The 23,902-nt window shown below is 36.4% G+C and overlaps 1 protein-coding gene across 1 annotated transcript in view; it reads right to left on the bottom strand.

Moving 5' to 3' along the window:
* Positions 1-667: 667 nt before the first annotated feature.
* Positions 668-23,902, bottom strand: part of Emb (embigin) — a 44,512-nt gene continuing 21,277 nt past the window's right edge. Inside the window, exons 3-9 of the mRNA XM_020174914.2 lie at positions 21,552-21,738; positions 20,927-21,015; positions 11,211-11,338; positions 8,888-9,170; positions 7,568-7,601; positions 5,009-5,063; positions 668-4,163 (exon numbers count right to left, since the gene is read on the bottom strand). Coding sequence (XP_020030503.2) covers positions 4,146-4,163; positions 5,009-5,063; positions 7,568-7,601; positions 8,888-9,170; positions 11,211-11,338; positions 20,927-21,015; positions 21,552-21,738 — 794 coding nt within the window. The 3' untranslated portion in view covers positions 668-4,145. The remainder of the gene's footprint in view (positions 4,164-5,008; positions 5,064-7,567; positions 7,602-8,887; positions 9,171-11,210; positions 11,339-20,926; positions 21,016-21,551; positions 21,739-23,902) is intronic.

Here is a 23,902-nt window from a genome sequence, read left to right as displayed (position 1 = left end):
TTTCTTTTCTTATAGGGATTGATTCATGGTTGATTACTCAAAATCAAAGTAGAGACCAGGTGTGATGGCTCAAGTCCATCATTCTAACTACTCAGGAAAGCAACAGGATAGAGGTTCCAAGGGCAAAAAGTTGGCCAAACCCTATCTCAACCAATGGCTGGACACACTGATGCATGCCTATCATTCAAGCTACACAGAGAAGCACAAATAGGAGGCTGTGATCCAGGCCAGCCCCAACACGAAGGGAGACCTTATCTCAAAAATAATATGGTGGAAATACTATGAATACATGTATGCAAATGGAAAAATGAGACCTGCTGAAACTCCAGGAATTGGGTGGGGAGAATAAAGGAGAATGATGGAGGGAGTAAATTTAGCTATGAGATAAAACTTTTATAAATGTCACAATGTACCCCCATTACAATAAAGAAAGAAAAAGAGCAGGAGGAGGAAGAAGAAAGAAAAGGAAGAAGGAGGAGGAGGAGGAAGAACCACCATCGCAAAAAGGGCAGGTGTGGTGAAGTGGCTCAAATGGTAGGTCACCTGGCTAGCAAGTACAAGTCCCTGAATTTAAACCCCAGCACCACAAAAATAAAAAATAAAAAAAGGAGAAAGTACATAAATATATAAAGATGTTTAAGATTCCAAAATAATTAAGTCATTCCTCTATTTTTCATTCATTCAATATTTATTCAGGAAATACAAATAGGTCACTGTGCCTTTTAATTAATACTGGAACACATACTTGGACTTTTCCTATTCAATAAGCTCCTAATTCTTTTCAGTTATAAAAGATTCATTTTCTTATGGAGACGTAAATCATTTTTCATAAACCTATTTAAATAAGCAATCAGAAATGGTGGATGAATTTGACAGAAGACATGCTTTCAGTGATCAAAACTAAACTAAAAGACTTCAAATGTTTTTTAAGATTAAATTCTGAAGTGAATTCTGAGATGTTCTGAGATGACATAAGGTACTGGCAGAGGTGGGAACTGGAATGACAGTATCAGTGGAACAGATACAAGAAATATCAATTCTGTACAGTACAAAGGACTACATTTACTGAAATTCTTTCAAGTCAATGTATTGTTCTCAAAAACTGATAAAATAACGCTTACCTATGTACTGTCCATGAACATGGGACAACAGGAATTTAAATGAACCAAAAGCAATGTACTTTGCAAAATAGTTTAGGAAGTTATATAGCTTATTTTTCTCTGTCAAAATGTTCTTTTCTTCAATGCTGATGTGTCACAATCTAAAGTGTTTTTGTACAAATAAGTAAAAATTATGAAATTTGATTTTTATTTATATATTCATCGAATCAACAATATAGTTCAAAACATCTCTAATTTACTCCCCCTGTGGTAGATACAGGACACAAAAATAAGACAGAATCCAGGAAAGAAACCAACAAGTATATATTTATAAAGCTGGGTAATTAACACAAAAAACTGTGGAAGTATTAGAACACATAGACAGTGCCTGCTCCACTGGCACGAGGGCTCCTCCAAGATGTAAAACCAGATTAAAGTCTTGAAAGTGAATCTTGACCTAGTGAAGTGGGAGAAGTACTGGAAAAAAACATCTGGGCCCAATCTCTTCACATCAAGGCTAGTTTGAGACACTGGAAGGAGGTTAACAATTTGGTGGAGTGCATTAATAAATGGCAAAGGAGACCAACCAGGAATCTCCCACATTAAATTGCAAAGTGAGATCTTCCTGTTTCAGAAAAAGGACTTAACCACTAGGGAGTGGGGAAAGGAATGGGGTAAGGCTCTGAGTTGAAACCCTAATACCACACATACACAAAGAAAAAGGACTTGAGCAGCAATGCAAAAGATGATACAAGAGTGATACAAGAGGAGACTGAGGTAGGAAAATCAATACCTTAGTTACTGCAGCTATTGAGGGTCAGGTGGGGGAGTTAATGGGGAAGGTCAAAGTAACAGAGTTCATGACTGACAAGTAAAGAGAAAGAGACTATCACAATGAATCTTACGTTTCAGCTTGAATAACCAGACGCCAGGGAAAAACAAAAAGATTGTAAAAGAAGATTTACATTTAGTATAAACTGAATATGAAAGTGTCTGGGAATTTTATGACATCATTAAATATACCTAATACAGTAAAAACCCCATCAACTGGAAGAATTAATAGAATTCCCTAAGGTGTCTAACATAAACCAGGAATAGTTTCACTACTTCAGCTTTTCTGCAACTTATTCTTGGCCAATTTACAGTTGGTCCTTAGTCAATCCGTTTGCTATCTGCAGGAGCTTAGTTAATGGAAGCACTCCATTTGTAATCAAACAGTGGGGAAATAATCTTCCAAAAGTCCTCCAAAGAGACACTGAAAAGCCAAAAATCAACTTAATGTTTGAGTACTTTTTCTACTTAATGTTGGAGATAACTGTCTTTACTAGAAAAAATAAAAAGGCAAGAATTGCCACTTAGAACTTCAACTAATACATAAATATTTCAGATTTTTTAAAATCTTGGGACAGCAATTCTTTTTGCTTGAAAACTATTTTAGTGTAAATAGTCAGTGGAAGTAAAATATGGATGCATACTATACGTGAGTGATATAGTTTTGAATTTTGTATACACCCAGTCACAGATATACTGCTTTGAATAAGACTTATTCAAGTAACAGGTTTAACAAATTTTTCACAGAATTCAAAAAGTTTAGATGAATTAAGCTAATTGTCCTCATACCACCCAAGATAATTTTGTCAAATTAATAATGAATTAAATTGAAATAAATGCATGGCTCTGAGACCAAGAATAAAATGAAGTCTGACACAAAGGAGTGTATTCTGGTACAATAAAATTTACATGTACAGTTAACATACTTTACAACAAAATACTGCATTTTTTGCAGCAACAAAACATTGAGCAGCTGCTAAATAGCTTGTTTATGTATATTATTTGTGCTAGTAATATTGGTAAACATTAGTTAGGATGTCCTAATTTTCAACTACCAGAATGTTGTAATATTCTTAGCCAATATACAAGGTGTGAAATTTCTATGAAGTATTTGTTATCAGATCATTCAGTTCCTCTCCCCCTAAAATCTAATCCCTTCATCACCAAGAGCTGTGCATTTTTCATCACCACCTGCTCTTCCTCTTGGCTTCTGATTATTCTTATCCCTACTGCCATGAAGCAGTAGGACACTGAACCCTCCAACTGCAAAGACACTAAGTCTGGTATCCTGAGTCAGATTTTAATATTTCATTTAAAGCCATTGACAACTTTTCATGTCCATTTGGGGTTTATTTGATTTGTTTGTAGTAAATTTTGAAATATTTCTATTACATATGCAGTAGAAACATCCCATTGTTGAAGATGAGTCTAAGGCATTTGCATTAAAATAAAAGTACTTTAGTACCTCTGGGTTTCAGTGAAAGGCATTGTTACTGTAAAAACACTAACAGTGCATTTTTATGTATTATATTTAACCAGCCATGTATAGCAAAAACTAGGTATCAAAGTTACCAGGAAACAATGAGCCACAAAAGCATCCAGGGAGTAATGCTGCAATGCTGCATTGTGACTATATGCATCTACATCCTAAACAATCAACACCACATGGACCCAAAGAAGTCCAAATCCATAGGAAATAAACAAAACAAAACACAGCAAGGTTCTACTTGGAGACTAAGAGGCACTTTGGCATGGTGTGAAAGAGCAATGACAATGAGTAGAACAAGGATGGGAGATTTGCTTTTGTAGTGACCGCTTTGGGATGAGCACATGGTTTTATTCCCATGCCCTATACAATTATGAAAGGATTAAAAGTATGTCTTCTTGTAAAGTAACCATCATTAGCAAAAACACAAAGTATCCATTACCTAGTGAACACACAAATTTTCAGTATCACAGTGGGTAGGTAATTATCCTGGGTTATACATCTCATAGAACACATTTAAAACAATTTACCTTGCTTTAGTGTAAAATAATTACAAAGGAAAATACATCCTTAGATCTGAAACAGCATACATTATTTAGGAAGCTACTGCTGTGCATATTTTTCATCTTTAAAAAAATAAAAACTCGGATGCTCTTAAAAGGAAGGATAAACAAAGCTGAAAGGCAAACTGTACATCTTCCCACAACTGTTGACTGGATCCTCTCCCTTCATTGGTCCACAGATTCCTGAGTTAAATAAAGCATAAAGAGACATATTAAATATTCTTTTTACTTTAAACTATCACATTAGCAAAGCAAAAACATTCTGGTAAGTGAGGGTTTCCATCTACTGCCAAAACAAGGAGCTCTAAAGTTGATGAACTAAGAAAATTTTCAATTAGTAAAGAAAATAAGCTACTATGGATTAGTTTCTAGTAGCAAATATGTCAGAATATATGAGAATAAAGCAGAAAAATCAAAAAAGTTTGAGAGGAAGAGGGCTATGTAAAAAATTACAAGAAAGTAGTCCAAGGTTATAAAAGGAAATATATACAGCCATTGTAATTAAGCTGAGTATGTTTGATTCAAGCTTGCAATCCTCAAACTCAGGAGGCTGAGACAGGAAGACCGTGAATTCAAGGCCATCCTGGTCTATATAGCAAGACCCTGTCTCAAATAAATAAATAAGCAAATAAAAAATGAACAAGAAAAAAAAGGATAATGCAACTGGCTTACTTTTAGGTTGGTTGCTACCTATTCTCTGGTGAAAAAGGGAAATAATGGCATTAATTTTCATATAACTATCTATTTTTTCCTGTAATAATATAAGCAAGCATATTTGAGCACATAGGTAATGACTAGGTCTTTCATGGAACTGAAAAAAAGTAACAATTCATAGATAGCCCAAATCAACGCTTTTGTAATCCTAGCAATCAGAGGCTGAGGCAGGATGACTGCAGCAAGTTTGAGGCCAGCCTAGGGCTACATACCAAGACCCTGTCTCAAAAAACAAAAATAAAACAATGGATAGACCGAATATATTGAATTTAACTTTTACCTTTTATTTAGACTATCATTTGGAAATAACTTACATTTTTCCTGAGCCTGGGGGCATTATTTTCTATACCATTGCTATCATCTGATTTCCTGTGTGGAAAAGAAAAAGGGAAATCACCTAATGTTTACAGTGCATAAAATTGTCAGCACACCAATTGTACCATGGCTGCCAGGATAAAATGTGAAACATCAGAACAGACAGAATTCATTCTTCCCAAAAATGTATCACTCATAATGTTAATTTTGTTTTTACGCCACCGTTGGAAAAAGAGCTGTTGCCACAGATGACAGTGACAAGGCTAGTTTTTTTTATACTGAGTAAGATTTGCTTCTTCCTGAGCATGAATGGGACTTAGGCATATATCCATAATGCTGGCTTTGTTTCAAAACCTGCAAGATAACAGCCAATCAGGAGCTCAGTGTGAGACAGGTGTCATAATCTGATGTGATTACGTTAAACTGAAGGTCAAACATCGTCCTTTCCCCCGTGTGCATTAGACTAAGACTACACATGTGGGCTTCAGATTGAAAATCCTATGGGCAGCCTTGCACTCATGAAGCTATTACCACTAGATAATAATTTTAACCACCCTATCGATAATGTCAAATTGGAGTGTGTGGGTGCCAACAGGTGGGACTGTGTGGAAAAAACATCTGAGTGCACGGATAAATGAGCAAGCTTGTCACTGAACTGTTTGAAGGAGCTGGCTTGTTTCGATGTTACACATTTACTATTATTTTAATATCATTTTTACCAAAAACACCAGTGAATCGTGGGTATCTAGTCACATATAAAAACATTATATGTAAAATATATTGTATATATAATATATGAAAATCATTTCTGCCAAAAAATTACCTCATAATTAAATTAACTAAAAAGTCTAAAAGGGACAATGGTAAAGGGTTGCTCTAAAGGACTTAAACTACCCTTGCTGCTTGTGCTGACCTAAAGACACTGGAATAACCCAAAAGGAAACACTTTCATCAATCCCTATGGTGCAATTGGATATTAATCCAATTGTTAAAGAAGGAAAGTTCTTTCTTTATATTATAAATTGAATCATTTTGACACTGCTCCTTAAAACATGCTGAATGGGTTTAGGGCTACCTAAATGAAAGCTAAATTATGTAGAACTTTCAGCCCATTCCACACTGTTCAGGCAGAATCCTTTAGAGTGTGTTGAACAAATGAGATTGCAGCCTCCCCTGTAGCCTAGCAGGGAAGGTCAGAGACACTGGAGAGGCAGAGCTGGGGGAAAGAATTGGGGGCAAGGATACTCTCTTCAAGTATGTGAGTGGCTGGCACAATTTTCAATGCCTCTAAGAATAAGAGGAACAATACATGAGAGTCAAAATATGCAAAGTTCATATCTATCACAAATGTCCAATTCCTCCAGGAAGAGAACAGACTGCCTTGGGGTAGGGTATAATTCTCTTCTAACAATGAGACTCTAATTTTTGTTTTTCCCCATCTGGTTTTATGAAACACCTGTCTTAATTGCTTTATTCCCTTAACTTGGACGTATATATCTTGTTGATTTATTTTACCTATTATAGATGAACTGAGTCAAATGCCTATTTGAATGATGCCCATGAATATCTGAAGGACAACTATCTGGTCCACCCTGCTCTTTAGTGTGGCTACAGACTCACCTTAGAGTTCCTGGAGCTAAGGACAAACCTCTAGTGCCATCCTGTGTTGGTAACAGCCAGCCAGGTTCCACTTCTCAGGTTCCTCTCAGTTGCCTTAGTCTGGTCTCATGTCCTTGATTCACAGCCTTTGGCTGTCACTCATCCTTTAATCCTTACCTAGGGCACCTCTGTCACCTGCCTCTATACTCAGTTCTCCAGCTTGGAGGAAAAGAAGCTTCCCACATTCGCCAAACCAAATTACCTCCCTGGCAATTTTATTCCCAACCCTCCTCATGCCCTCCTTCATGACAAAAATCTGTGTTCTTTCAAAAATAATTACTTTTTAAAAAAGGGTCTGGTAGAATGGCTTCAGTGGTAGAGCACCTGCCTAGCAAGCATGAGGCCCTGAGTTCAAACCCCAGTACCACCAGAAGAAAAAAAAATTACTAATAGTATTCCAGGGCCATGATTTTCAATGTGACAGAGAAACAGAACTACTGGTAGACATTTTCAAGTAGTATAGCTGCTCAGACCCCTACCCCATATCTGAGAGATGTAGCAAGGTCTAAGCAACTGTATTTTTAAGGAGCTTCTTTTGTGATTAAAAGTATACCTAAGGCTGAGAACCATTTAAGCAACAACATTTCCTTATAGTTACTGAATACCCATGTATCAAAGTCCTTACTAACCATATATATGTGATATACATAATATTACATATAATATCAGATTTATGTGATAAGTACTTATTATATGAACCCATTTCATAGAGGAGAAAAACTGAAGCACAGAGACATTAGAGCAGTAAGTGATGGAGGGGTGCCAACACAGGCAGGCAGGCTCCAGGTGCCATTCTGGGACACCACATGGATGAATACAGAAATTAGCAGAAAATTTCAATTTCATATTTATCTGTATTTTACTCTAGAGAAAATTAGTCTTTAAAAAGTAATACTTACAACTGTTCAATTTGTTCAAATTCTTTCCCATCATCTGTGTTAAAAAAAAAAGAAAGATTGACAATTAAGCATGGTTTATTTTTTATAGGGCATATATTGTCAATTCAACTTGACCTGTAACTTATGAATGCACTGTGCTGCTTTTCCTCTGTGGAAGGAGCAACATACAACCATAAACAGCTGCATCTCCTTCAAGCCTTCCTCTCTATCTGCTTTCTAGACTTCACATACATTTCTGACTGAAAATAGTTTAGCACCTGGGATTTTCAAAAATGTAATTAATGAGTCTGTTGTTTAAGTTATTAAAATTTTCTTATGAATCAAAGTTGAAACTCAACTAGCAAAAATGCTTTGTCTTCCTTATTATGCTTATGTCTTTTCTTCAACAAAATTAGAGATAAGGGCAGAACAGGTTCTGCCTGGAAGTGTGGGGGGAGGGCGCAGGGCAGAGAAATGACCCAAACAATGTATGCACATGTGAATAAATGCATAAAAAAAAAAAAAAAAACAAAGTTGAGTGCAGTGGTTCACTCTTATAATTCCAGCTACTTGGGAAACAGAGATCAGGAAGATGGTGGTTCAAGGCCAGCCTGAGGAAAAACTTAGCAAAACCCCATCCCAACAAACAAGTTGGGCATAGTGGTTCATATCTGCAGTTGCAGCTACACAGGAGGCAGAAGTGGGAGGACCACTGTCCAATGCCAGCCCAGGCAGAGACCCTCTCTGAAAAATAACCTAAAGCAAAAAGAGCTGGAGGATATAGCTGAAGTGGCAGAGCATCTGCCTGAGTTCAAACCCCAGGACCTCCCACCCCCCCAAATTATTACAAATCAGGAAAGAATATAGGACATAAGTATTCTTAAGGGACCACTGGTTTCTCAAACCATTGCCCCTCAGACACAGGCTACAAAAAAGAAGAAACTGGCAGGATAATGTATCTTATGAGAACTTCAGAATATTTCAAAAAATATTTTTAAAAATAAATTAAGTGGCAAGTGTGCTTGCCGTAACCAAGCACAGACTTCCTAATATTGCTGTGTCAACACATTTACCCCCTAACTGGTTCCAGTAGCACCAAAAGAAAAAAAGTTAATTCTAATAGTAAATTTTTTTTAGGATGCTAAAACAGGAAGAAGAGTATCAATATAGGCTCATAGCTCATTACTATCAGTGTTTTTAATACAAATACTGATCCAAACAAGAAATACTAGGGTTTTCCCCAAAATTCTAAAAGCCTCTATTCAGTCATAATGCATACCACAATTTAATGATACTCAGCATAATTAAGTGGTAATGTCATCTAAGAAAAAGGAATCCTACCTGGTCCCTGCTCTTTTTTCTTCCTTGTGTACACTTCACAGAGCAGAATAATAGTCACTAGAAGAGCAACTTCTGCAACTATTGCAAGAAATGGTTTGAGGGGCACCAAGAAACTCAGCACGATGAGTTCAATGCGCTCCTCGCTTTCGCCTAGTTGGAATATTGCACGGCACCAGTAGGATCCCCTGTCTTCCTCCAAAAGATGCTTTATCTTGATCTTTGTTTCATTAGCGTACATTCCACTGACAACATACTTATCATTCATGTGGACATCAATAGGAATCTAGGCAAGGAGACATTAAAATCATAACATACTGCGTAACTGATGCATGTCCAATACCACCTGACTTTGAGCAAAGCGGTACAATAGTGCCAAGAAAACCATTTATTAGAAAAAGGTAGATTCAGTTCTATGAGAAGCTATATATAACAGAACTTAAGTCTTATCATTTAGATCTTCCAGGTAGCAAACAAATTAAAAAACGTGTATTCATGGTAAGGATTTAGTAGTGACTGTTAGAAAGTACTAATGCACATAAAGGTCATCACAAGTAGATTTTACATGAGAATTAAATCAGAAAAACTCCAGCCATCTGGGTTCTCCATTCTAATGCCTGACCAGCTCTTCACAAGCACAGTACACAGGGAAACAACCCCCACTCCTGATCATTTCTACCAAGGAAGATCCCTAATCCTGACCCTGGATCAGGCTTTGGAAGCACTGTGGCCTGCCTCCTCTTTCATGTCTCTCTCTCTCTCTATTTTGGTAGGTTCACACAAGCTATACTAAGCTATTTGGAAGCTGTTATACTTAATCTATTTAAATGAAATTTTATTCTCAGGCCATTTGATGCCTTTCCTTGTTCATCACTCAACTACACAGTTCAATAAATGCTAATCTGCATACAAAAATTCTTGGAGGTTATCTGAAGAACTCTCTGTGAGTTTATTAGTTGACAAAGAAAAACTACTGTGACCTGGTTCCATATGTACAGCATAAGCCCCCTCTCTGAATCAGAGCAGATAAAACAAAGTATTACATTGTAAGTAAGTGCCCAGCTGATTCTGATGCAGAAGGTGGTTACATTTAAAAAAAAATACTTGACCTGAAGTTTTGACCAGTACCCCATTTCCTGTACCTTTCTTACATCCTAATATGACCCATGCATAGGGCCAAATTAAGAGAGTAATCATTTGTGCAGCAAATGCAGAGAAGCATGGGTATATGTAAAATGACATTCTGAAGTTTAATATAATTTGAGTTAGGCTATCATTTCACTGGTACCACATATCCATGAATACATTAAGCTGTGTATTCAAAATACCACAACTGATACTTGTTTTTGCAAATTTATTGTTTTACAAACTTCACATATCCCTATCTAATCTTCATTAAGATAACAAACAGAAGTATTAATGGTTTAAACCTATATCTACATGATTTGGAGCTATTTATTTCAAAAATTAAGACAATGTTACCAAAGAATCAGACATTCTGAAAATCCTTTCCTGTGGTCCTTTAATAGTCTATGATCTAACTTTATTTCAGAAGGAATTTAGTTTTTCATTGTAAGATCTATTCTGTTTCATATGTTCCTTCCAGAATTATAACTTGCCTTTATAATAAGCACCAGGGCATTAGCACCAGGGCAAAAGAAAGGTGTCCACTAAAGGACAATGTCCTGAATTTTCAAGCCAGTTGAGACCAAGAGAAGAAAGGGAACCAGAAATGATTTATTGAACACTCTTGTGTTTCTTCACCTCAGCTCTTTGAATAGTCATTTCTCTTAGATAATAAGACTCAAAGTATAATATTTGGCTTCTCTCCAAGTCTAGGTGGCCAAAAAGGCCAATGGCACTTACTGATTGAACCTATGACCTAAGCTTCAGCAACCACATTGTCATTACCTTTTTCAAATGTTGCCATTATATTACATTCTATCAAGATACTTCAGGTAACAGAAGCTAGAAAAGAAGCTAGGATTTTTTTTTTTCACAGTTACTTTCATGGAATGAAAAGAAAAGAATCTTTTCTGATAGTGTTATTTCTAAACTGGTCAACTAAAAATGAATTTTAACTTCCTTTCAAAGAACTTAAATAAATTGCTAAACCTAAGAAAAAGTGAGCTAATGAAATATTAAAATTATCTTCAGATATATAATGTAATATGCTAAAATCATCCAATGACAACTCTATTTGTCAGTTTTTTCTTTATACATATATATTAAATACCAAGGTGACCAAAGTATAAGTCTGTTATAATCTTGTTATTTATGAAGTAGAAGGGTTTGTTTTCTTTAAATCAAATAAATATGATCTTACCTGTTCACTACCATTACCACTGTACCAGGTCCAATTTAATGGATGACAATCTTGACACTTACACATCAAAACAGTAGAGTCCCCCACATAAGTGATCAATGGCTTATTTTTTCCATGAAGTGCAGGAACTAAGAAAAATTTAGAGAAATATACATCACCAAAACAGTTTAAAAAAAAAGAAATGTACTAAACTTGAAGATACTCCCTTTTTATTTTCTTATTAATATGATTTTCTTAGTTTTAGTTATACATAAAATGAAACCAACTTACAGTTATAAGGGTGTGTCAGTAGTTATAGTAACTAAGTACTCAGAGAGCACCAATATAATTATTTACAATATAGGACTAGAGAAGTCTCCTATGATTATGCCTAATAACAACTGTAAGAGTTGCAATCAACATGTTTGGATAAGAAAGAAGTTTCATGTTTTTAAATTCATTTTTTCTCACCTACTATGTCACTTAGAGTAAGTATTTTTTTCAGTTTTACCCTTAAGTGTCATGTCAGTGAAAAGTAAAAATTTCCAGGCTAGAAAACCTTTAGTTAATACAGATGTATGAAAAGCAGTAAAGTATTAAAGAGGTGGAGAACATAAAGGAACAAAGAAAAATTCAGAGAAAAGAACAAAAACAAAAAGAAAAAAATGAGATAGAAAAGCACTTCTTGTTGTCTTATAAAACTATATGATAAACTTCTTAGTCAAGAAAGTTTGAAATAGATGTCATCGATAACAATACTAATAAGCACTAATTTAGGAAAATTAAGTTCTAAAGATGTGAACAATTTGGTAAAGAAAATTAAAACATAAGAACAGAAGCAATGTTACAAAAAGTCAACAAATTACCTACACAGTAAAATTGGTTCTTTCGATTGATATATATCAAAGGATGTACTATAGAATGCACACTTAAACTGAGATGTAGACTAATCAACAAAGAATACTTTTTGTTGATTGTCTTTTTTTTTTCCTTTTACCAATTTTAGCATTTTTTTTCACTTTTTATTTGTTCAGTTTACCAACCAGGGAAAGAATGGATGAAATTACAAATGCTTAACTTTTCTATACTATATTGAAAACTTTTATAGATTTTTAAATGTTTTTCACTTGTAATCAAATTTTAGATTTTATATTTGAGAGGGACAGAATAGGACACAGAATAGTCAATTTTAATTGCTAGAGTTAAGTTTCTGGATTAAATGTTTTCCAAGTGCTCCCGAGTTTCAGCTACTCAAAGATAACTGGGGATTTTGCTGGATCTGTTAATTATAAAGATGAAAATAGTTGGTAATAACTGAAAGAGAGATTCTAACTTGTGTAACCACCAGACAAGAGGGAAAAACAGGGTTTCTTTATGGGTTCTGTCCTCAAGCAATTAAGTTACACTGGCGTAAGGCAAGCCTTCTTTTATTCCATACTGATTAAAATGGGCCTAAATCACTGACACTGATAAAATTACACATATCATCCCCTTCTTTCTGAGTAATGCTAACCAGCAGTATTGAATGAGGCCTTGCTAATAATAAAGACAGGCACATTACAGGAAGGTATGTCACCTATGAAGGCATAAATGCCTCAATAATCATGAGAAAGATGACAGAGCAATCTACAAGTCAGTGGTTCCCATAGTTTTCATAAAGAAGGAAACATCTTTTGATTAACTTTGAATGGTCTATGATCTTATATTAACCAAAGATGTGAACTGCCAATTCACATTTGTAGTGAATTCACTAAGCAGCCTACTAAGACACCTACTAAGCAGCATTCTAGGATGCTTCCAAGAGACGTGACAGGAGAGGTGAATGCCTCTCATCACCTTAAGGTGCAGCTGCCTGCAGTCACCCCAGCCGGAAGAAACTGGTGGGCTGATCACACCAGAAGATCTTCTAAACATTCCTTTGGAGACACTACCTCACACACCCTACTGGCCACCTTTAAACTGAGGAATCTAAGGTTAATTTCAAAGGTCAGGTTACAACGAGTGGAAGGAGACAGCACAGTGTGACAATGGTATAACAGGTAAGATTTGGGTTCAGAAAATATTTGATTTAGAATTACAGCTTTGTGTTACTAGCTTTGAGGGCATGGATAAGTCATATCCACCTGCGGTGTTGTTGCAAAGGATTAAATGAGAGAACACAGAATCTAAAGTGCTTGGTACATGATAAATGTCATGAAATTCAAGCTTCTGTTAGGATTATGTTTTGTCTTTTCTCCTTCCTTCCTTCCTTCCCTCCCTTCTTTCTTTTTTAGGTAGAGTCTCCCAGGTAGTCTAAGCTGACCTCATACTCACAACCATCCTGCCTTAGCCTTCTGAGTTTGGGAATTACAGATGCCCACCACCATGCCCAGCTGGTACTACCTTCTTAATTAAGCTTTCTTATAATAATAATGTATATGGCTGCCTTTCTACATAGTGGTCATTAGCCAGCTGGACAGAATAGATTATCTTCATGTGGAAAAAATGATTCTTAGTCAGCTATCCTTATGGCTCAGAGAAGAAATAAAACTCAGAAATTAAAAAAAAAAAAAAAAGAAACGAAAGAAAGAGAAAACTGGAAATTCCCCTGAATTATCTCAGAACCGTGGGAATGTATGAAAGCACCCATAACGAAGAAAAGTCCCTGAACTGTGTCCTTTTGCAAATTACCCCATCCATCTGAGAAAGAAGATTAAAGATGCCTGCGGCTCATGTCTGTAATTCCAGCTACTCAGGAGGATCACAGTTCAAAGCCAGCCCAGGGAAATATTTTAACGAGACCCTATCTCAAAAACCCTTCACAAAAAAGGGCTGGTGGAGTGGATCAAGGTGAAGGCCCTGAGTTCAAGTCCCAGTACCACAAAAAAAAAAAAAGTAAAATGACATGAAAGTGTAGGAGAGGAAGAAACAGTAAAGACCAGGAGGGAAGTGAAGAAAAAGTGGTTTTGAGATATTGATGACAATCCCAGTCCATCCTTGACTATCATATAGGAAACAACTTTTCAGTGAAGCAGTGAAAAATTCTGTTGCTTTAACTAAACATTCAGGTGCTTGCCTAAAGCCACTGAAAAAGGTTATGTTTGTACATGCATCATAATTTAAGCATAAATTAGAATTGTTTAAGCCAGGATGCCTAGTTACTGGTTGCTACTGATAACAAGATATAGTAGAAGGAGCAGAAACAATAAGTGAAATAATGATTTTATAGATTATTATGAAACCTAAGAATAAAAAGGACATAGCTCAGTCATAACATATTGGTTTTAATGAAAAAAAGCAGAATAATGCAAATACATTGATAAAACCCGATAACTAAAATTTTAGTAAGTCCAAATGCCTTTTTTCTATTTGAAGAAGAAAAAAGAAAGGGTGTCTCTCTCACATAGGCATTCCATCCTACCACGTAAAGCCACTTTGTTAGTTTGGATCTGTTTCCTCGGTCTGCAGCTACCCCTTCAGAACTCATTTATAGACCCAAACAGCACTGAAATGGAGGAAAATATCCAATATGAAAAAATATTGGAAACCAGCTCTTGGATCCAAGAAAGTAAGCAGACTATCTGTCTTGATATTAATGTAACAAATATGTTTTAAGTTTTTGAGAAGAAAATGGTTAAATGTCCACATGTTAAAGGCTCAACTAAGCTGAACCACAGAATATTTTATTCTGTATTTTTTCCTTATGGCAGAGCAATTTCTTCCCTAGATACTGAACATTGTGACTACTGACAGCCAGACAGTGGTCTGTGCACTGGCATCCCTCTGAACCTCTTTAAAAATTACTTCCTCTCACTTAACACTCCCTGTTTTCCAGCCCTACGGAGGGAGACTGTCCGGACTGGTCACTGACTGACTGGACGCTCTTTTCTAAAATAGGAATTTACAAGCATAAATAATTCAGTCCCATACTCGTCATTATTTTTCATTTTTGGTTCAGGTCAATGTATATTCTTCCCCAAACTACATTTGCTTGTGAAGGGAATAAATTAGTACACTCAGTTTAAGGTTATTAAGATATAGCTAGGAAAAAAAGTTAACTGGCCATGCATTGAAGCCTTTTAAGGATTTCCACAGCAAGGCTTGTTATGAGTAGTCAATAACAACATGGTTTTTGTTCCTTTTTGTGCACATTTCTATTTCTGAGAGGTGGTGTGTGAGGATACCATGACAAAGCACTATCAACCTACCAGAGCTCAATACCCCTTTCTAAAAACCTTAGTGGGTTGTGAGAACACAGAAGCATTTGGGGGCTTAACTGCTCACTTTGAGAATAAAAGATCAACCCTAGTTTAGAAGAGAAGTCAACTAAAGATATGCAGATTAAGCAAGGATTAGAGCTTGGCTAAAACAGGGATTCTTCTTTTGAAGCCACCCGCATGTCCTGCATTTCCCTCCAAGCCTCTGATGTGGCAGTCACACCTCTTGAGCCCCAAAAGACACAAAGCGTATTGTATTTGACCAGCTGTGTTACAATGGCTTCTACAGCCTGGCTCAGGGCACCTTAACACAAACACTGCTCTGAAGGGAATACTTTGAAATTGGTTGTGTAGGGCACTCTGGGTGGGGTGGGGGGTGGCACCAGTTCTGCTTTCTCAGGTTGCTTATCTTCTAGATATCCTTCCTCCCAAACCAGACATCCTTCTTTCTGGAGGGCAGGTTATACTTTAGCAGGAAAGTATGTGTTGAAATGTGATCAAAATGTTGATATTTGCCCAAAAGCTAAGAATCAAAGGTGGGAAAAGACAATGTTTGGGGGAAAAACATGGAAGGGATACTGTTTTTCAGTAAACTTCCAAGAGGCAGAACTTGGGAGACAGAACTGGCAACTAGCAGGCTTTTCAAGAAAACCTTGGGTTTGCTATGGGTGAAGAACACATGACTATTCCAATTGGATATTAAGATCAGGCTTAATACCGCAGATAAATGACAATGACTGAGTGATGACATGGAGAAACTAAAATCTTAATTCTGTTTTCTTTCCATCTCTTCTGTTTTCTTAACTATCTCCTAGGCAAATGCTCAGGTTTTTACCTTATCCATTCCTCTGTTCTGCTATGTGTGCCTAATAATAACAGTGTGGGTTTGAATTATAAAATGCACTATCTTCAGGGAACATTAATTTGTTTGAACTGTTCTGGGTGGGGGAGTCACAGTTGGTTCTGGGCCACTGCTTATGTTTGGAAATATTTATTAATATAGGCACAGTGTGACTATATTCTAACATGCCCTTTGATCTTTAGAAATTTGGATAATGTAGGACGCATGGGAGTCTTGGGTAATAACAGGTTTTAAGATGGTGAAATTGCTGATTCAGGCTGATATCTAGGAGGGTGGGTTTGAATCGTATGGTTGGAGGTCTGTATTTGCATATTTATGAGCTAGAATATTTGGCCTAATGTTATGCTTGGTTCACAGTCACTTAGATATTATCATGTTAGGATAAATACTCTTTGCATACGGTCAAGGATAGCTAACTGGACTTATACTGGGATTTAGAGCTAACGTCCTAGCTGATTCTACTATTCCACTTTTCCATGCTTTTACTTCTTAGATAATTCCCAGAGAAGGAAGATGGCTGAGCCATGACAAGTCTCCATAACATCTGGTATTACAAAATCTCACCATGAATCCCCAAAGTCCTTGTTTACCAACTGAATTTGTGCATACTTTCTATTAAGAGATTTTTAACTTTGATGGAAGTTCAGCAACTCACTCAGAATATTTGACCCACTACTGAGAAACACTCATCTCTCATCATTCTTGGATGAAAAGCAATCACCAACACATTAGCAGCTGCAAGTTTCCAGCAGGCATGTTGCTATCTTCACCTGTTCTGGCATGACAGCTAAGCACACTGAGTCAGCAGGGTTTTTTTGTTTTTTGCATCATGCTAATCGTTCATGTTGAGGCGCCTTTATACTCTGATCATAATAAATAAACTAGCTTCCATAAACACAGAAGCAGGACTCAAGCTCATGGACTATATAATTGGCTCACAGTCTACAGCAAAATACAAAATTTGGAGGACTCAATTAAAAATAGAGGATGAAACAGGCTTTTTATCCACACTCAACTGCAATGTAGTAAGAACAGATAATTCTTCTCAGGAAAAGCCACAAGCAAACCATATGGAGAATGAGTTCAATAGGACATTTATAAAAACACATGCCATTCTATTAGCCTTGGAAACCTAAAAAAATAGTAACTATACTATGAATCTCTGAAAAGATGCCTTTAAATTTTACTCAAGTGAAATTCTTTCTTCAAGCAATATCCAATTTAGATGAAGTACAAAAAAATTATTATTTTTACCAAAGAAGATCTAGAAAGACCAACTTACTAATTTTATAAATATCTTCAGGAGATAGTACATACTTAAAAGTTACAGCAATGTTAAGTGGCTAAGTACAAATGAGTTGAATTAAACTGCTTCAAGCAAATTTTTTAAAAAGAGGGTAAAAGAAAATATTTAGTGGCTCTTTGCATTCCTGAAAAAAATGATTTAAAACCTTGCTTTGTCAGCCAATATCAGCTTAGTTATCTCTAAAAGGACTCTGGAGCCTTCCCTGGGAATACTTGGCATGACACTGGCTGACATTAGAAGCAAGAATAATCATTTCCATGTAATGATTTCAGTAATTTATAATAAAAGCTAATAAAAACCAATGTAGCCAGGCACAGTGGCTCACACCTGTAATCCCAGCTACTCAGGAGGTGATCATGAGGACTGCAGTTTAAGGCCAACCCAGGTAAAAAGTTAATGAGGACCCACCTCCACCTGGGCCCCCTGTCATCCAAGTTATGTGGACAGCACATAAGATTGTAGTCCACACTGGCCAGGAAAAAACTGTGATCTCCTATCTGAAAAATAATTAAAGCATAAAGAGCTGGGAGCCTGGCTCAAGAAGAAGAGCACTGATTAGCAAACAAGGGGCCCTGAGTTCAAACCCCAGTACCACACACACACACAAAAGTAATATAATACAGTCAATATATAAACTATGACCAGTACTTGTTTTCACACAATAATGCAACTAAAAGACAGAAGGAAAGAAAAAATAAAACACAATGTTTAAAGCTGAATATCCTGGGAGTACTCAAGTCCTGTGATTTGATGAGAGTCTCTTGGGATCTGGAGACTTCTTCATGTATTTACTCGATAAAGTATGTTCACCGAAATCGTGTGCACATGTTTACTACTCGTTTTTGCTCATTAGAAAGGAAGAGGAGGAAAAGAGAAGGGAAGGAGAAGGGAAGGGGGAAGGGAAGGGAAGGGAAGGGAAACAAGGGGAAGAGAAGGGAAGGGAAGGGGAGGGTCAAGGAGGGGAGGAAAAGAGGAAGGGAAGAAGGAAAAGGAAAGAAGGGAAGAGGTAGGGAACAGAAGGGATAGCAGGGTAGGTAAAAGAAAAGAAACAAAAGGAATGAGGAAGGAAAAGGAAACACTAAGGAAATGTAGGTGGTGCCTCTACTCTCTCACTAGATCAGACAGTGGAAGAAAGATAGTCAAAAAGGAATACACACGATCAAAATCAAAGGGCGATACCAATTTCTGCCTTTGGAAAGACCAAAGTATATAAATATAAGGATTTATTATCTTTTCCGACTTAGAACAAGTACAAAACCATGTGAATAAAATGGGTGCTTGTGCGCAGAGGAGACACAGTGAAAGACATGGAATGAACTATATTAAATCATGACCACAGTGAAGAAGGCCAGTCTGCCACTGACGGGATCTTCAGGACAGCATCCATATTCTGTCAGAGCAGCTGGTAAGACTTGAAAAACAGAAAACAATTTTCAAGTTCTCTGGAAAATTAGTGTGAAGAAAAACCCCAGGCAATTAATATGGCCTCAGACTACATTTTCCAAATACCAGCATCAACACTGTAGATCACTAATCTACCAGAAAATACTGGGATTTTCACGAAGATAATTATCCAACTCAAGCAATGAGTCCTTATTATGAGACCGAAACATTCTGTAGCTTTGCTTTAATGACCACAAAAACACTTTGATTTGTTTGTTGTGGGGTTTGTATGTAGAGTCACGTACCACAAAAAGATACTTCAGTCAACAGTGAACCAACTATACAATAGTGGTTCCGTAAGGTTATGGTGGAGCTGAAAAGGTCTGATGAAGAGGCAAAAGAAAAGGAAAACAAAGCCATGAAAATCCACAGCAGAGTTTAGGGAACTTCCTAAAAAGACAAAATGGACTGTGGCGCTGAAAGATTTTTATTGAGAGGAATATCTGTAGTACATTATCTGCTAAAGAGAATCTGTGGTGAAAAAAACAAAGCAAATGGAGCAAATCACCATGGAATTCTCTGAAGGGCAGACATATCAAAACAGCCCCAGGCAGGTCTTTCTGGACGTGCTCCTTCAGAAGGCACTGTTCTCACAGGGGATGGCAGTGCCATGGGCATTACTGCCTCTGAAGACCACCCGTTGGGTCAAGATGCAGAGATGGAAGGCAGCAATACTGATCAGCCTGACTCTGTGAGGGCCTAGCTAATATTTGTATCTCTGCTTTTAATTTTTAAAAAGTATATACAGTAAAAAAAAAAAAATTCAAAAACCAAAAAAGCTTGCAGAATAAAGACACAATTTAGGCTGTTATTATAAGTCAAAAATTTAAAAAATTTATAAAGTAACAGTTACAGTAAATTGGGCTGGTGGAGTGGCAAAAGTGGTAGAGCACCTGCCTTGCAAGAATGAAGCCCCGAGTGCCTCAAACTCCAAGGCTGCCAAACAAAAGAAAGAGAAAATATGTTCTCTCCAGAAGTTACAGTAAATTAAAGTTAACTTATTAATAAACTATTGTTTATAAATTTAGTGAAGCCTAAGTGTACAGAATTTTAAAAGTCTGTAATTGTGGAATGAGTAGACCTTCACAGTCATTCACCTTGTGACTCACCCAGACCGACCTCCAGTTCTGCAGGCTCAACTCATATGAAGTTCCTTTTCAGGGGTACCATTTTTTCTATTTATCTTTTATGCCATAATTTATGTTATATAAATAAATAGCACTGTGTTTGACTGCATAAAGTATTCTGCACAGTTACAGTTGTACAGGGATCTAGCTTAGAGCAACTGGCTATGCCATAAAGCCTAGATGTGTAGTTAGACTGTGCCATTCAGGTTTGTGTAAGTACACTCAATGATATTTTCAATAACCACAGAATCACCTAATAACACATTTCTCAGATCAAATCTCTGTCATTAACAGACACATGACAGTATTTTTAAATGATGGTACTGGATGATACAAAACGTAAAAAACCCTTTATGTATCGCTTTATATATCTCCATGTTATCTTTAAATTTTTTGGGGTCCCTAGAGTCCTAAGTCCTAGAGTCACTTACATAGAATACTAAACTATAACCTAGTAGTCCAGGAGTGCATAACTCAGAAATCCAATGGACTATTATAAAAACTCTAAATTTAGAGAGCTAAATTAATAAATAAATTCAAGGGACGGCTATGATTTATTACTACTTTGTAGGCTGACCTCTTGAACTAAAACCTGTGTTGTAAACTGGAAGACAGAAGCAGGAGGGGACTGGAATGGAAAACACAAGACCATTTTCAAGGTCACCTCTTGTGAGGCAGTGGGAAGCATATGATTTTCTTTCAGCTGCATGGTGTTTAATATTATAATAATTTAAAAGCTGAGGGATTTAGAAATCTAAGAACATAATGCTAAAGTTATTATCACTCAAGTTATTAATACTGACCTTTAATATTAAATGTTCCCCTTTGTTCTGTTTCCTCTTCAAATAAACAAGAATAACTTCCCATTTGTTTGCTGTTAATGATGGTGAACCTAAAGATAATTCAAGTTATTAACATAGGCTTTATTCTCAAAACACTTCTTAGTGAAAATAAAGGCAGCCATGAATCCAAGTTTTTAAATAGAAATAATTCTGAAACTCCCTGTATAACTTATACAAACAAAAAAGTCTTTTTTTCACAAATGGAGAACAAAAAGGTAAAACAGTTCCTGTCTGGGGGTTGGCACCAGTGGGAGGGTGCCAAGGTGAATGTGGTGGAAATGTCATGTACTCATGTATAAAAATGGAAAAATGCAACCTGCTGAAACTATTCCAGGAATGGGGGGAGGGAGAACAAAGGAGAATGATAGACATGGTGAATTCAACTATAATATATTGTACAAGTTTTGATAAATGTTACGATGCATACCCAGTACAACAATAATGGGGCAAAAAAGGAAGTAATTCTGTAAACATTGAAATTAAAATATTAGCCCAACATTCAAATGACTTGGAATGAAAGAATGCTCAATCAGTAAAAATATTTAGCATTAAATTAACTGTGGCCAGCAATGTAGGTTAAACTTACATGTATTGGGTGTACAGGGTATTTCCTGTTGTATTGACAAGATAATTACTTTCAAGTTGCTCTTCACCTTTCTTCCAAGTCACATTTACTGAATTCAAATCCCCAGATGTTCTGAATTGGCATGTGAGTTCCATATTAGCAGGCTTTTCCAAAGTGATATTTTTTTCTACTGGCGTACTAGAACGTTCTATCAATCACAAAAGAAAAAAAGTTGTGAAAGTTCCATTTACTGTGAAATTCAATATACAAAACCTTTAACTATTTCACTAGTCCTCTACAAAGAGTTTAACATCCCATTCATTTGTGTGAAGAATAATTCCTCTGTCAACCTAAAACTAGTTACCTTTCTTATGCTCTTCCATAGGCACAACTGAAAAGAAATTCTGCAACAGTATTAACAGAATCACAAAAGCCTAAGGCTGTGCAATTTATCTCCTTAAAATCTCAATGGCTGACTGGGACAGAGGGGAAAGAGTACTAAAAAAAAAAAAAAAATACCGGAAATGCTCTGATGCTTCAGGAAGAGTACAACTGTAGAAACAAACACTCTATAGTAAGGTGAGGATGGAGTGGTTATTTTAACTCTGCTCAGTAAGCATACTCTCATTAATAATTGAAATAATGATTTGTGCATGATTTGGATTGGACTGATATGCTGTCATTCCCAGTCTTCTTAAGAACCTGTAAAACCTGGAGGAAGATACAGATGTAAGACAAACTTTACATAAGCAACCTGAATTTTATCCAAGTTTGAAATGTCAGTATGAATTATTGAAGTGTTCTTAAGGTTTGTATAAGAAGTATCTCTGTAAATGGCTCATGTGTGAAAGGTTTGGTCTCCAGCTAGTGGACTTATCAGTGAGAAGTGACTGGATCATGAAAGCTCTGACCCAACCAATGAATTAACCCACTGATGGATTCATAATTTAATGGCATATTTGGGAGGTGATGGAAGTGTTAGGAAGTAGGACCTAGTTGGAGGAAGTAGGTCATTTGGGGTTGTGCCCAGAAAAGAAGTACCTTGTATGTATCCCTTTCCTGTCTCTTTTTGTTTCCTAGCCTCCATGAGGTCAGAGAAACTTTGTTCTGCCATGCTCTTCCACCATGATGCTCTACTAACCACCACCCAGAAACCATGGAACCAGTCAACCATGAACTGAACCCCTCTGAAACCAAGAGCCAAAATAAATTCTTCCTCCTTTAAGTTGCTTCTCTAAGATGTTTATCACAGTGACTAAAGTCTGACTAACACAGGTGTTATACCTTTAAAGAAAAAAATATATATATATGCACACACACACATATGTACTGAAGGAGTCCAGAACATGCTAATAAAGTATAAAAATTATTTTCAGCAGAAGACATTTTAGTTCCTGACATCTCTTAGCTGACTAAAAGCTACTCAAGAGAATTCAATTGTCTAAAACCCCTCCTCAAGAACAATCGGAGATTAGTTCTTATCACTACAGAATTCTTCACTCCACACCTGAGCAAACATTGTCACAAAGCTATCATATTTCCTATTTATCCTCATCAAGGCTGATTTATCTTCCTAATGCATCATTTTCTTTTCTTTAAGTGGTCTTTCTCTCCCCCTTTCCTTCCCTTTCTTAAGTTGATATTCTAGAAGACATTATGTTAAGTAAAATGTCAGGTCCAGAAATTTAAATGTAAATTTACACAGCTTGTATGTATAAGCTAAAAAAGTTAATCCCATAAAAGAAGACAACTGAATAGTAGGTTATAAGAAGCCAAGAGGGTGGGAACTAAAAGACAAGAAGAGGATGGTTGACAGGCATGGGGTGAAGTCGGATAGGAAGAACAGGTTTTAATATTCTGTAGCACGGTAAAATAACCATGGTTGCCAACAATTAACTGCTCATTCCAAAATAGCTAGTAAAGAGGATTTTGATTGTTCCCAATACAAAGAAATGATAAATGCTTGATGTGCTGGATATACCAGATAGGCTGAACTGACCACATTGTATTGTGAACTGAAGTTCTCTAAAGAAGCCACATCTAAGGCTGGAGGCTTAGCTCAAGCTTATGCACCTACTTAGCAAGTGTATAAGTCCTGAGTCCAAACCCCAGTACTGCAAATTAAGTAAATAAATAAATAAATAAATAAATAAAGCCACATCAGTATTTAAGAGCCTGCATACTGTCTGACGTTGGGTGACTAACATCATGATTGTGGAGAGACGGAATATTGCAAATCAAAGGCCAAAGTTTTATTGGCCTGTCTTTAGTCCCTTTCAATAGCCATTTATTATTAACCTCTATAGCTGATTACAAAAAAAAAACTCTAAAGCTAAGAATATAATAACATCTAAACCCTATAGATTTCTCCT

Source organism: Castor canadensis, chromosome 6 (assembly GCF_047511655.1).
Source record: "Castor canadensis chromosome 6, mCasCan1.hap1v2, whole genome shotgun sequence".
Taxonomy (NCBI): domain Eukaryota; kingdom Metazoa; phylum Chordata; class Mammalia; order Rodentia; family Castoridae; genus Castor; species Castor canadensis.
This window is presented reverse-complemented; position numbering and strand designations above follow the sequence as displayed.